At 38.4% G+C, this 12,892-nt stretch overlaps 2 protein-coding genes across 2 annotated transcripts in view; one reads left to right on the top strand and one right to left on the bottom strand.

Moving 5' to 3' along the window:
• Window positions 1-1,025: 1,025 nt before the first annotated feature.
• On the top strand, window positions 1,026-4,835 carry LOC122051788. Its single transcript, XM_042613080.1, has 5 exons — window positions 1,026-1,995; window positions 2,101-2,729; window positions 2,809-2,898; window positions 3,527-4,243; window positions 4,321-4,835. Exons 1-5 carry the CDS (start codon window positions 1,896-1,898, stop codon window positions 4,357-4,359), a joined length of 1,575 nt encoding a protein of 524 aa, XP_042469014.1. The 5' UTR covers window positions 1,026-1,895; the 3' UTR covers window positions 4,360-4,835.
• Window positions 4,836-5,587: 752 nt separating this feature from the next.
• The window catches only part of LOC122051787 (probable N-succinyldiaminopimelate aminotransferase DapC), a 16,848-nt gene continuing 9,543 nt past the window's right edge, over window positions 5,588-12,892 (bottom strand). The window contains exon 2 of the mRNA XM_042613079.1: window positions 5,588-7,063. Coding sequence (XP_042469013.1) covers window positions 5,912-7,063 — 1,152 coding nt within the window. The 3' untranslated portion in view covers window positions 5,588-5,911. The remainder of the gene's footprint in view (window positions 7,064-12,892) is intronic.

Raw genomic sequence — 12,892 nt, 5'->3', positions numbered from 1 at the left:
TCACCAGAGTTCTTTATTACTCTAGGTCAGTTCGAGTGGATTGGATCGAATTCAAAAAAAAAAATTATGTCAATTCGATCCGAATCTAAATTTAATTTGAAATCCTTAAATCCAAATTTGAACATGATTAATCCAAACCTGACCTGACCTGTCCTGAATAACCAAACTCAATTCAAAATGATATATTTTTTTAACTATTTTTTTTAATAATTCTTCATTTTATCTGAATACTTATCATTATTATATTAACATTTATATTGCTATACATAAAATCATTTTAATTTTTAAAATAAAATTTAATTCAACCTAAAAATATACTCACTAAGTTATTAAACTCTAAATTTAGGTTAAATCGGATGAATCCAAATCCGATCCGACTTGATCCGAAAATTTTTAATTCAAAATCTCTCTAGTTCGAACTCGACCTGAACTTAAAAATTTTCAATTTGAATCTAATTTTTCTGAATCGGATAGGATCATCATGTCAAATTTATTTTTGACACCCTTATTACTCAGACGATTTGATAAATACCAAATTTGATAGAAGTCAACTCGATAGAAACCGGCTCGACAAAAGTCGATCCTACGAATACCAGATCCGATAAAAGCCAATCTGACAATGGACTCGAAGCGCATCCGACCTATTGAAATAGCTCGATTGGATCAATACTCGTACTAAAATGATTGTCTTATATCGCACAAGAAATTACGCAAAATTACTCCATAGAATTTCTATTAATGATAGAAGAGAAGGACATTGTCATGTATAAAAAATATCTTTATGGTAGAGTTAGGCCTTGAGTTTGGTGCAAAAATATCCATAGGTGAAAAGGGCTCATGAATTTGTATTCGCGAGCGGAGGATTCATTCGGTGTCGGAACGGTCTTATAGGAATCGAAGACTATAGTAAAAATTGAAAATATGGATTATTAAGATTCGGATCGGGTCGTTTTTCTTTCCCCATCTAACCCTACGACCGGTTCATCATCTCGTTCAAAGGCTTAAAAGTTAAACCCCACGCTAATTCGTTTGTTTCCTCTTACCAACCTGGACGTCGGCGAACCAGACCGGGCCGACGGAGAAAAACGAGAGAGCGAACGACCCACGCCTTGCCTCATCGCCTCCCTCACGAACACCGAAACGCCACAAGGAAACCCAGGGAGGACGGGCGTTTCCATTTTTATTCGATCGAGATAGAGAGAGGAGAGAGAGAGAGAGAGGGAGAGATCTAATCCTAAGAAGCCAGCGATCGTCCGGTTTATCTCCGGATAAGTCGCACAATTCGCCTCCGCCGCCGGGGTGAAGCCCAATCGATCGCCACTTTGTGGAATCGCTCTCACATGCAGTGAGATTTCTGTTTCATTCTCATCGATCTTAATGCTCCATTAGGGTTTCGACTTCGCCATAATTCTGCCTTTGATCTCGGAGAGGTGCAATTTTCCTTTTTGTGTGTGGGTGGGTGGGTTTCCTCGCGCCTACACACCCTTTTTGTCGCTATTTTCTTCGTTGTGTTAGGGTTCCCTTGCTTGATTCACGGTGGTATCTGTTTAGGATTTTTTTTTTTTTCCTCTTCTCGTTTTGGTTGGTTTTCTGGGGCATTGTGGCTTTCCTCCCATGGATCTTTGAGGCTTGAACTCCTGGTTCTCTCTAGAAAGTGCTTCCCTGGAGGGAATCCTGTATGCGGGTTTAAAGGATTTGGTAGACTCATTTTCGTGATGGTCCTCATTTAGGGCCCGTGGCAATGGCGTATTGAGAAGCTTCGCAATTCATTCTGATAGTCGCTTTGATCTTCTGGAGACATGTTTAATACAGGAAATAGATTCATTATGAGTTTGTTATAGACTGTTCATAGGTAGAGGGTATCAATTGTCTATAGATAATGGTCTGTGCTGCAAATGGAGAGAAGTGAGCCTGCATTGGTTCCTCAATGGTATAAGTTAGCAAATGGGAGCAGTTCAAACAAGACCCTGCGGACAAGCACTTCCAAACGTTCTGGTACTTCTTATTCTGTGTTCTTTCTGATTCATACTGTGTTTCTTGTTGTTTCTTTCTGGTGTTGACACGACAAATTTTTATGGCAATCCTCCTTGACTCCTGTAGATGAAAATGGTGTGGAGTTTGGCTCAAGGGATAAATTACTCAGAGACCAAGACAGGAATTTGAGGAGGAGTTTGAGTTCTAACAGTTCTGTTGATTGTGATAGAAGTAGCTTTGGTAAATCACCGGCTTACAGCAGTTTCCGAAGGTCTTGTGACAAAAAACAGAAGAATTTTGATTACCATGATCGAGAAAATAGATCATATTTGGTTCACAGTGGCTTTGACTATCATGATTCATCTGTAGGAGTTAGAGCTAAAAACGATGCCACGAGAAGTTCCCATTCTATGGTCACAGGAAGGCAATTTGACTCCTGGCCAAAAAGACTTGGAAGTAGTTGGAATAATCCTGCCCCTCCCAGGGAATGTGTGGTTGGAAGCATTGACGACTTTCCGTCCCTTCAAACTAAAATGAGGCAAAGCTTTTCGGATGCAGATGATGCGTTATCTCTTGGTCCTAAGACTGCTGTCGAAAGTCTTCGAGTTGCTGCTCCTGTCATAATTGGAACTTCAGCTTTGGCAGAAGTACCTGTAAAAGTTGAAACTAATGGAAGTTTGGTATCTTCTGTAACTGGAAGAACTATGGCACGGACATTAGCACATACTCCAACACCAGTTGGTAACACTCTTCAGGTAATTTAAAACGCATTAGCTGTTACTACTTGTCAATTGTTTTAGCATAGAATGTTATTACCATTAGCATGTTTTACAGTCATCTGTTGACACTCAGAGGATTGAAGAACTAACTATAAAAAAATGCAAGCAGCTGATACCAATGACACATACACTGCCTAAATCCTTGGTAAATAACTTCCTAACTTCTGCCTCCTTGTGAAATATTTAGTTTCATGTTTGTGGAATTTATGGGATTTTTGCCCTCATTACTTATTCATGTATTGCAAACAATTATGTGTATAGGGGACATTTTGTTCATGGAATGATTGAGCAATAACACTTCTAGGATGTGATCCCTTGTTATATAAGGAGTATCAATGTGAGATTAACATGTTTTGTTAACGATAAATTGACAGGAATATCAAATTTTATGTCTGGTGATAGGTGTATCTCTTAATTTCCAGTAGTACCCTTCATTGCACATTCTTAAATTTACTATATTCAATATTTATCTATTTGATTCTTGATTCATATTCTATCACACATTGATCTATTAATAAAATAAAGTTAATATTGAAATATTAAATAAGGCTGGCTTTTGATTTTAATCATATTAGTATATTATCTGCATTACATAGATATTTTAAAAATAATATATAATAATCATCGTTTTTATTTTTTACTATTACATTTTTTAATACTAATAATTGTTCACATCTCATTGTTCTTCTTCTATCTTGGCTGAGTAAATGATTTTTTGATGCCCTTTCTGTTCGTCCAGCATTTCCATTCTCATATTTATCTTATGTTTTCAGAGTGTTAATGTATCAGAAAAGACAAAAATGATAAATGCAAAAGGTGGCGCTGGGGATTTTTCTTTTACTAAGGTTGGCCAGCAGATGAACCTTCCTGGTAGGCCACCAGCTAGATCTGATATTGCAAAGACACTTCAAGTGGGAAATTTTCAAGTTCTTTTTCGAGAGAAGAATAGCATCTTGCCTGCTGCCAAAGATGGTTCCAGTGTTAGCAAAATTATTAACCATGCTGGCCTTGCTCCATCTGCTGCAGTTCCTTCTACAAAGAACCAAGCTGACCTAAAACTAAGAGTTGATGAAAAAAATGGTGCTTTAACACGTGTCTCCGTTGGGGAAAGAAAACTCCTTTCTCGCGCACAAAATCGAAATGATTTCTTCAATTTGTTAAGGAAGAAATCATTAACTACTTCAAGCTCGATTCTGGAATCAGGATCCATTGAAGCAATAGAGAATCTGCATAGCAGTTCCCTTGACAATGTACAAAAGAATGGCCACCAAGGTCTGGATTGTTCAGCCGAAAATGGAAGCTTTACAAATGAAGGTTGCTTATCTACTGATGAGACTGATAGGCTCTATGCTGACAATGAAAAAACTAAGTCATTTCTAGATGGAGGCATAGACCCAGAAGAAGAAGCCTTCTTGCAATCGCTGGGTTGGGATAAAAATGCAGGGGAGGAAGCTTTGACGCAAGAAGAAATTGATTCTTTCCTTAACAAGGTACGTGTAACTTCTTTTTTTTTATGAGCTCGTATCCTTATCGTTATATTGCTCCATGATTCCATTCCCTTTTGCAGTACGAGTCCCAGCGACGACTGAAGATTTCCATCAGCTAGATTTCCACTTGGAATTCGGTCGTTGATTAGCTGGTGGTGAGGAGGATTTGTGTTCAATTTTGTCCTTCAAGCTCTCAGAATGATTTAGAGAATTTGGACTAATCTTCTATCTGAGGTCTTATGGCATGCTCCTCGTCTCTCCTGGAATGAAACCAGCAGTGAAATGGTAAAAGTTGGAGTGGTAGATTTAAGTTAGATAAAGGGTGTCTTTTTGGCTTTAGAATTGATTTTTTTTTGTTCTTATAATTTCTTTTGGTTTATTGCAAGAATAGTTCCCAGTAGGCTTTTGTTCATGCAGATGAAGAATCTTGGTTTTTGAAATGGAATGAACAATGAATTAAATAATTATCCATGAAGAATGGAAGGGAAAAAAGAGAGTACGTAAGGCACTTCATTGTCGGCTTCACAGAGTTAGAAAATATTTTATCGTGGTTCGTTTACAAGAATTTATTAATGTATTAACAGCAATTTTTAAATGTCTAAACTTTTTTCGGGCAAAATTTAAGTAGGTTTCCCTTTTTTTTCTAAATCATGAAACGGGCATCCCATTTTATTTTCTTTTTAATCAAAAGACATCTTATTTCACTATTCAACCCCCTGTATAATTACTCAATTTGTCCCTAATACGTTAAGCACATTGTAACAGTTATAAAAGTATAATTGTTATATATGTGGTAGCCATTATGATTTTATAGCTGTGATAACTTGATTGATGAATTTTTTGAGTTTTTTTTTCTTTATAACTCTACGTCTGTATATGATCGATTCTGTTCAGTTTTTTCACTTTTATTTTGTGGAATTTTGCTAATGCTGAGTTTGTTTGAATGTAAATATATTTAAAAAAAAAACTTACTTTATCTACATGGCCAATTTATAATGTGGATTTAACTATGTTTATCTATCATTATGAAATAATAGCTGTTATAACTAGTAGTATGATAATTATGTAATAGATATAATTTTGTAATAATTACAACATTCACGGTTCACGATTTAGATCGAAAATATAAAGGGGAAATAATGATGAAAATAATATTGTGAAGGACAATTCTGTAATTAAAAAACAAAGCAGCCCCTTTTTACTTTTTCACAATCTAGAAATTCAATCTCCTTGTTAATAAATGTTATTCATATTGCTAGGGTCAATAATTTAAAATTGACCTAGATAAACAAACTTTTGCGAAAGAAATGACAGGTGTTAAACAGGTTACAGATCGTCCATTACCCAGGATTGGAATTTCCATTTGTATTAACATTAGAGTAAGCAAAATAAACATATTATTTTTAACAAAGATATGTTAAGCGCATTATCAAGTCACCACACTTTTCTCCTCAATATGAGAACCAATTAGAATAAGGGTCGACCAGCCTTTGAATATCAAATCCACCGGCAAGGCGAAATGTTTGATAGCTTAAGACTTGAGCTTCATTTTGACAGTTCATAAAAAAACTAGTGAAGATAAATACTTCTATAAATTGAGGTAATGCCCCTCTTAAACTATGAGAATTTGAGTAGAGAGCGCATCATAGAAGCTTAAAGATGCTATGCTTTTCAGCTCTTGTGAAGCCTTTCCTTCATCCTCTCAACTGCCGCCCTCAGCGTCTCCTCATCCTTGCAGAAGGTGAATCTGACCAAATTCTTCCCTTCCTCAGGGTTGAGATAGAATACACTGGTTGGAATCGCTACCACACCAACTTCCTTAATTAGGTACTCGCAAAAGTCGATGTCATTTTCACACCCAAAAGGCGTGTGATCTACCATAACAAAGTAGGTTCCACTTGATGGATACACTATGAAACCTGCAGCTTTTAGTCCCTCCACTAGTATAGCTTTCTTTGCCAAGTAGTCCCTCTTCAACTCCTCGTAGTAGGTATCAGGTGCCCTCAGAGCTACTGAAGCAGCCCATTGCATCGGTGTCGAAGTGGAAAATGTTAGAAATGAGTGTGCTTGCCTCAAGCCCCATGTCAAATGTGGCGGTGCTATAGCCCATCCAATTTTCCATCCTGTCAAGGAGAATGTCTTCCCTAGAGAGTTCATAGTCACAGTCCTTTCATACATACCAGGAAGGGAAGCTATCGAGATATGCTCAGCTTCAAATGCTAATTTATCATAAACCTCATCAGCAAACACTAAAACATCGTTTTCTATGCAGAGAGAGGCAATCTGTTCTAGTTCTGCTCTGGTGAACATTTTTCCAGTTGGATTATGAGGTGTGTTTATCAGTATTGCACGTGTGTTCTTTGAGACTGCAGACTTGAGCTCATCAACTGAGACTGCGAAATCAGGAGGGCGAAGAGTAATAACCTTTATTTTTGCATCAGCCATAGAAAGAGTTGCTTCATAGGAATCGTAAAATGGGGCAAAGAGAATCACTTCATCGCCAGGATTGATCAAACCTAACATGGTCGCAGCAATTGCTTCAGTGCACCCAGATGTCACGGTCACTTCCTTCTCAGGATCTATATGTAGACCAGTGTCCTTGTGGAACCTGTCCACGATGGCGGAATTAAGATCAGGTACACCACAACCCCTTGCATATTGATTCTTCCCATCCCTTATAGCTTGAATGGCAGCTTCCTTGACAAAATCAGGCCCGTCAAAATTTGGGAAACCCTGGCCTAAGTTAATGGCTCCATGTTTAACCGCAAGCATGCTCATCTGAGTGAAGATAGTTGTCTTAAACTTATCCAAACGCTTGGCCACCTACAGTAAGATCCATTGTGGTTATGTTAGCGTTCAGAATTTGAGGCACACATTGTATATCTGATTTGCAAATAAGAGCAAACAAGCAAATATAATTTATCTCATACTCAACTACAAAGTGGGGAAAAATAGTAAAGATATGAAGTTTAATATAACCAAAATTTGGATTTCAGGTCATGCCTGTAGGGATCTAGTGCACTAAACACGCGAAAAGCACAGCGAAAATTTTACTAGATCCTCTCCAGAAGATCCATGCGAAGAAAAAACTATCATATACTAAGTTTGATTAGAGGGTTATACCTTTAGTGCATGCACTCGATCTCCCGACAGGATCTCAGTACGATCACGTGTCCGTGCCTCTACGGTATCCATACGAGCAAGCTTTCGTTTGTCTCACAAACTCACAAAGTGGAGAGGGAAACTAAGGTTGTGCTAGTAGACAAGAGAGGTGGTTCGGCCAAGATAAGGAAGAAGAAGAGGAGGAATCTCAATAGACACAACAAGTTTTCACCTTATGAAAATTTCATTCATAAATCATATTTATATCCATCTAATGAATACCAAGGGGTTTTGTCTTTGGTCTTCCTCTCTTCAATCTAATGGTTCAAAATTGGTCATTCAATCCAATGGTTCAAAATTGACCATTCATCTTCCTTGATGAACTCGAGTTCACTCAATGAGTCTAACTCATTGAACCTTATCAATCCAATTGACTCCATGAACATCAATCCAAATTGACTCTATGAATCTAATTCGAATTACACTCAATCCAATAATTAGATCCAATTGAGTCTAACTCAATGAGTCTAACTCGGATTAGATTTAATCCAATAATCCATCATATGAACACATCTCCAAATCAACTAGTTCTTTGTGTGTGACCCAATAAGTTCTCGTAACGTTGGCAATGTATCCAAATCAACATTTAGATACATAAACAATGAGTGACATCTAACAAGGCATCATTGCTACCCAAGTGGCGAGAATGTCGAAATCCGACATGATCTTTCCGTATCTATTATCTTGTATGATTTGATCCTTCTATCCTTGATATCTAAATTGATCAATGAGACATAGACCGTGTCATCCTCTTATCAATCTTTGTGTTTCTTGATCTCTAAGTAAACACACTCAAAACAAATAAGTTCAATATATCATATTGATTTATTTGAGCATGGTCATGCATTTTATGCCCTACTAATCAAGGGGCCCGCAGATATCACTTCTGTCATATGAAAGCGATAGATCTCATCTACATCACTCACATCCTTCGGCATAACTCATTACATACCCAGTGATCGACTTTATAGTCCACCTTATTACAGGTGACGTTTGACGATACCAAAGTACACAACTCCTTATGTAGGGAATCTTAATGACTTTAAGTCTAAAGACTATTCATACCAATAGTCACATGAGAATGTTTATGACATTCATATAACGATCCATGAAACATTCTCATGATGGGTCATGCAATATATATTCTTTAATATATACCTATGTGTCAACCTAATATCTCATATCCATGATTTGTGAGATTAAGTCATCGTTGACCTACATGCTAGTCTTAGCGCATAATATTGTCCTTATATATTAATGTTTGACTAGGAATAGTTAAGAGTGGTGTTTTATGTATATCTATAATATCTCATTATTAATTCAACCAATTGATATGTTGTAGATTAGAACCTCCTACTCTAGGATATTATTATACTTATTCATTCGACACTGAATTGAAATAAATATAATAACCAACTTTCTCTTTTATTAATAATGGAATATGATACAAAAGGAGTCCTTTTCAATCATCTCATAATTGGTACTAGAGCTAATACTAACAATGCCAGTGAGACTCACCAATGTCCATTATCATTTATGAACTACATCTTCCAAGTATCAATTACAAGTATTGATATTTTAAAAGACATCTTGGTGTACAAGAGAGTAGGGAAAACATCTTTTAGATATCTGTATAATCTACATCCTATTCCTAGGAAAGAATTGCCTCTGCCTATACAAATCTAAAAATGTTACCTTTCGACAAAACATGCAAGGGACATATCCCTTCAATTAAAGAAATTGTTATTGACACTTCCAAGATCCAGATAGTGTTGCCACAACAAGCCATCCCAACCTGCTTGGGAGATTCAAACATTGGTAGGTTGTTACTGAAGTTCATCGAGGACCATGGTAACATCAAGCGCTCTTAAAATTGATGTTGCATTCAAACCATTCACATGGAAACCCAAAGCTGCTCATGCCTTTAACCTATTCAAGGAGCCTTAACTGCTCACAAATCTTCATAGATGACTCAAATTCTAGCGTGAAGTTGTCCTCAGTCAAAGGCTTTAACCGAGCAAATAGGCAACCTACCCCAACCTAGCTACACAAATCATTTCTAATGATATTGTTCAAAAGCAAAAGCTCAAGATTCCACATCACTTGTAATGTCTCACAACTTTCATGCCTCAAGTCTTCAACATTTTCTTTTTATTGTCCTCGAGTTCACCTCGTGTGATGCCCTCAACCCCTCAGATATACCAAGTTCTACATGATTGCTTCACATGTTGTCCTTCTTTGCCCACCTTCTGGGTTCACCATGGAACACCTCATGCCAAGACTCTAATACCTCGAATGCACTAAGCCCTCCAAGCTTGCTTCATGTGCCATCATTCTCCCCTTGGCTTCAAAATCCAAATCCTTGTCAAACCTTCAAGCCATTGAACTAACAACCATCCAATTCAACTATGTGAGTCACAAAGCTCTTATGTGCCCTATTCTAAATTCTTCACACTTGATGCAAACACCAGAAACATTGGCCAACCCTCACTTAAATACTTTTCTAAACACAACAAAACAACCCGATCGAAATTAACGTCTTGAGAGCATCATTGCACCAATATACCACACATATAAAGTGAATTTCACCAAATAAAATATGCAACGTTTGTGCGAACACATTGAGCATGAAGTGAAATTTCTACTATTCATTTAGCCTTTATCAAAGGTGCCTCAAAGATTTTTTTTCCCCAATTTTAGAGTTCATGTAAAAGAGGGATGACTACATTTTCACTCACAATGAAGCAAATGCTATGGAATTGAAAATTTAACATTGCACCAATCCATAAACTTGAGAGATGAACGAGAAGGTAAGGACAATTAACTCTAGTTGATGTCAGGGATGATGCCACATGTCATGAATTCAATGATAACCTCCAACGAAAATGCAAAGGTGTGGAACCCGAACCAAGCCTTAGGAAGAGTTTTTGAGATGACAAGAAGATGAGGATGGTGAAAGTGCAGAATGGATGGACTTGGATAACAAGGAAAAGTCCAATGCGACTTTACATAATCAGCTAAAATGGTGTCAATTGCCTCAGATTAGTGTACTCTACCCATTCAAGAGGAACAAGTGTGATATCATAAAACTTAGAAAGTTCAAAATGAACCCATAAAACAAGTACAAATCTTCCTGCATGTGTGAGTTTAGAGAGTATATGTCCATATACAGAATGCCAAATTCATAATTGTGTTGAATATTCTCCAAGACCATAAATTAAGAACAACACTCTGTACAAGTATAGGCATTGAACATCAGTTTGCAATTTGGTCAACATGTGTTGTTGACAATTTTCATTTAATATTCATCTAATAGGAAAATACAAAAGCTCATCCTATGAGAAAAAAAAAAGTCTCTTCCAATTGTGAATGGAAACTGGAATACCTTCCTCAACCTTAAACTAATTTCGCAAAATGTTGTAACAAGCCATTGAGAAGCAGATTCAAAAAGAAAACACCTAAGAGTCATGGACTTGCTATGATTCTAAGGAAGAAGTACTTAGCTTGAAAAACCATCCTATATCATCTGAGTCAAGTCAGAGCTAACTACACCCCCTCCCTCTTGACGTTGAGCAGTTTGGTGCAGGTGATAAAATTGGTCTGTCTTTAAAGTTGAGTGGCATGAAGGTGAAATCGCTATAGTCAGTTTGGTTGATAATTGGAGATATGGTGAGGTAAATCAAACTGTGATGTAAGATTTGAGCATAGGCCAAGCTGTGCCATAAGGCCTGAGTAGTGCCCAAACTGCATATAAGGTTTTTGAACTGCTAAAAGTACAAAAAAGAAAAGTGATCTTTGTGAACCAGAATACAAAATAGTGGGCATAGAGATAGATCGAATGACAATGACGTATGAAAAGTATGTCATTGTACTAAGAGTTCCCAAAAAGCCAATGAAGCTACAGTCTGGTTGATAATTGGAGATATGGTGAGATAAATCAAACTGTGCTGTAAGATTTGAGCATAGGCCAAGCTGTGCCATAAGGCCTGAGTAGTGCCCAAACTGCATATAAGGTTTTTGAACTGCTAAAAGTACAGAAAAGAAAAGTGATCTTTGTGAACCAGAATACAAAATAGCGGCATAGAGATAGATCGAATGACAATGAAGTATTGTAGGAAGAGCATATGAAGCAGTGAGAAGTTGACTTCACATGATGTTCACCTCACTAAACTCACCACTGTGTGAAAAAATGAGCAAGTTAAATACTCCGCTAAATTTTTCACTAATGAGAATACAACATGTCTTAAAGAAGGGTAAAAACTTGGGAATTGCCGGCCAGCAATACAATTGGCAAACAATTAGCTCAATGAATAACATGCATCACAGGTCCTGAATGCTACCATAAAGGGCATTCACCCTGAGCAATGCTCACCGATAGCTAGGTAAACCTGCAACCTTGTGCAGATTTTATAGTAAGTCAGACCTAATTTAGCACTTGGCCATAGCTCTTTCAAAGAATCCAAACTTGGACAGTCTAAGACCCTGTACCTATGTGGCTTAATCTCCTCAAATCTCTAGGTACCTGGCTCAACTGATATAATAATGGGCATTTCACCTCAGATACTTCACCCTAATTGATCCAATTAACCAGTGTGACAGAATTTGTTTATTGTTCATCCTTCCTCATTCACCTCAAATCTCAGGCACAAGTTACCCAATTCATCAACAGTTCAACTTTGAATGAGTGCCACAATTGAACTTGCAAGCTGAAAGTACTAGCTGGCTAGGACAGACATCTACACTGAATTTGAACATATCAAGTGATCCGGTAGTAAGGACGGGGGACCCTCGTTGACGGAAGGTCAACGACACATGGAGGTCAAAGGTCAAGAGATTCAACCCTGAGACCAGACCGACCGGACTGAGAATCCCCCGAGCCGAATGAAAGACAACCCGACTAGGAGTCGGGTTTCCGATGCTCAAGGTAAAAAGGTTTCATGGCCGAGCGGGCTGTCCGTTCGGCCGGAGCACAAGGCAATAAAGACAATCAGGAGCAATCTCATCCGAGCATACGACCGGGAGTCCTCCCAGTCAGACCGATACCTACAACCGGGACAGAAGTGATATGCCTGCCGAGCGGCCGAACCGCTCGGCCCTGGAACAGACAAGAGGCGCAAGAGGACAAAGGAGACAGGGGATAACATCATCCTCGAGACATCTGCCGCCGACATGCAGCAGGGTTGGCGGCCGAGCCGTACACAGGATCATACGGTGGAAGCTTCCACCGTCACATCCGGGATATGCTCGGACGATTGCGGAATGGCGTCAGAGGTACTTTTCTGACATGGGCTCGTTAAGGTATGTTTGGGGAAGGGTGCATGCATCGAGAAGCGTGCACGCGCCTCCCCGGGGTCCTATATAAGGACCCCGAGACGTCGACGAATGTATGCACAATCCTCACTGTAGCCACAGTTACGCTGCCTCTCTCATTTCTCGTTGCCTGACTTGAGCGTCGGAGGATCGTCGCCGGGAAACCCCTCGCGGTTTTTT

The sequence above is a fragment of the Zingiber officinale genome, chromosome 3A, assembly GCF_018446385.1.
Source record: "Zingiber officinale cultivar Zhangliang chromosome 3A, Zo_v1.1, whole genome shotgun sequence".
In the NCBI taxonomy this organism is placed as follows: Eukaryota; Viridiplantae; Streptophyta; class Magnoliopsida; order Zingiberales; family Zingiberaceae; genus Zingiber; species Zingiber officinale.
Note: the sequence above shows the minus strand (reverse complement) of the source record. Positions and strands in the feature narration are given on the sequence as shown.

Bases quoted from the DNA above. Each gene is read 5' to 3' on its own strand.
- LOC122051788 (XM_042613080.1), top strand. From the start codon at position 1,896: ATGGAGAGAAGTGAGCCTGCATTGGTTCCTCAATGGTATAAGTTAGCA. The intron at 2,899-3,526 runs GTAAATAACTTC...TTATGTTTTCAG, and splicing joins ATACACTGCCTAAATCCTTG to AGTGTTAATGTATCAGAAAA. The intron at 4,244-4,320 runs GTACGTGTAACT...TCCCTTTTGCAG, and splicing joins TTGATTCTTTCCTTAACAAG to TACGAGTCCCAGCGACGACT.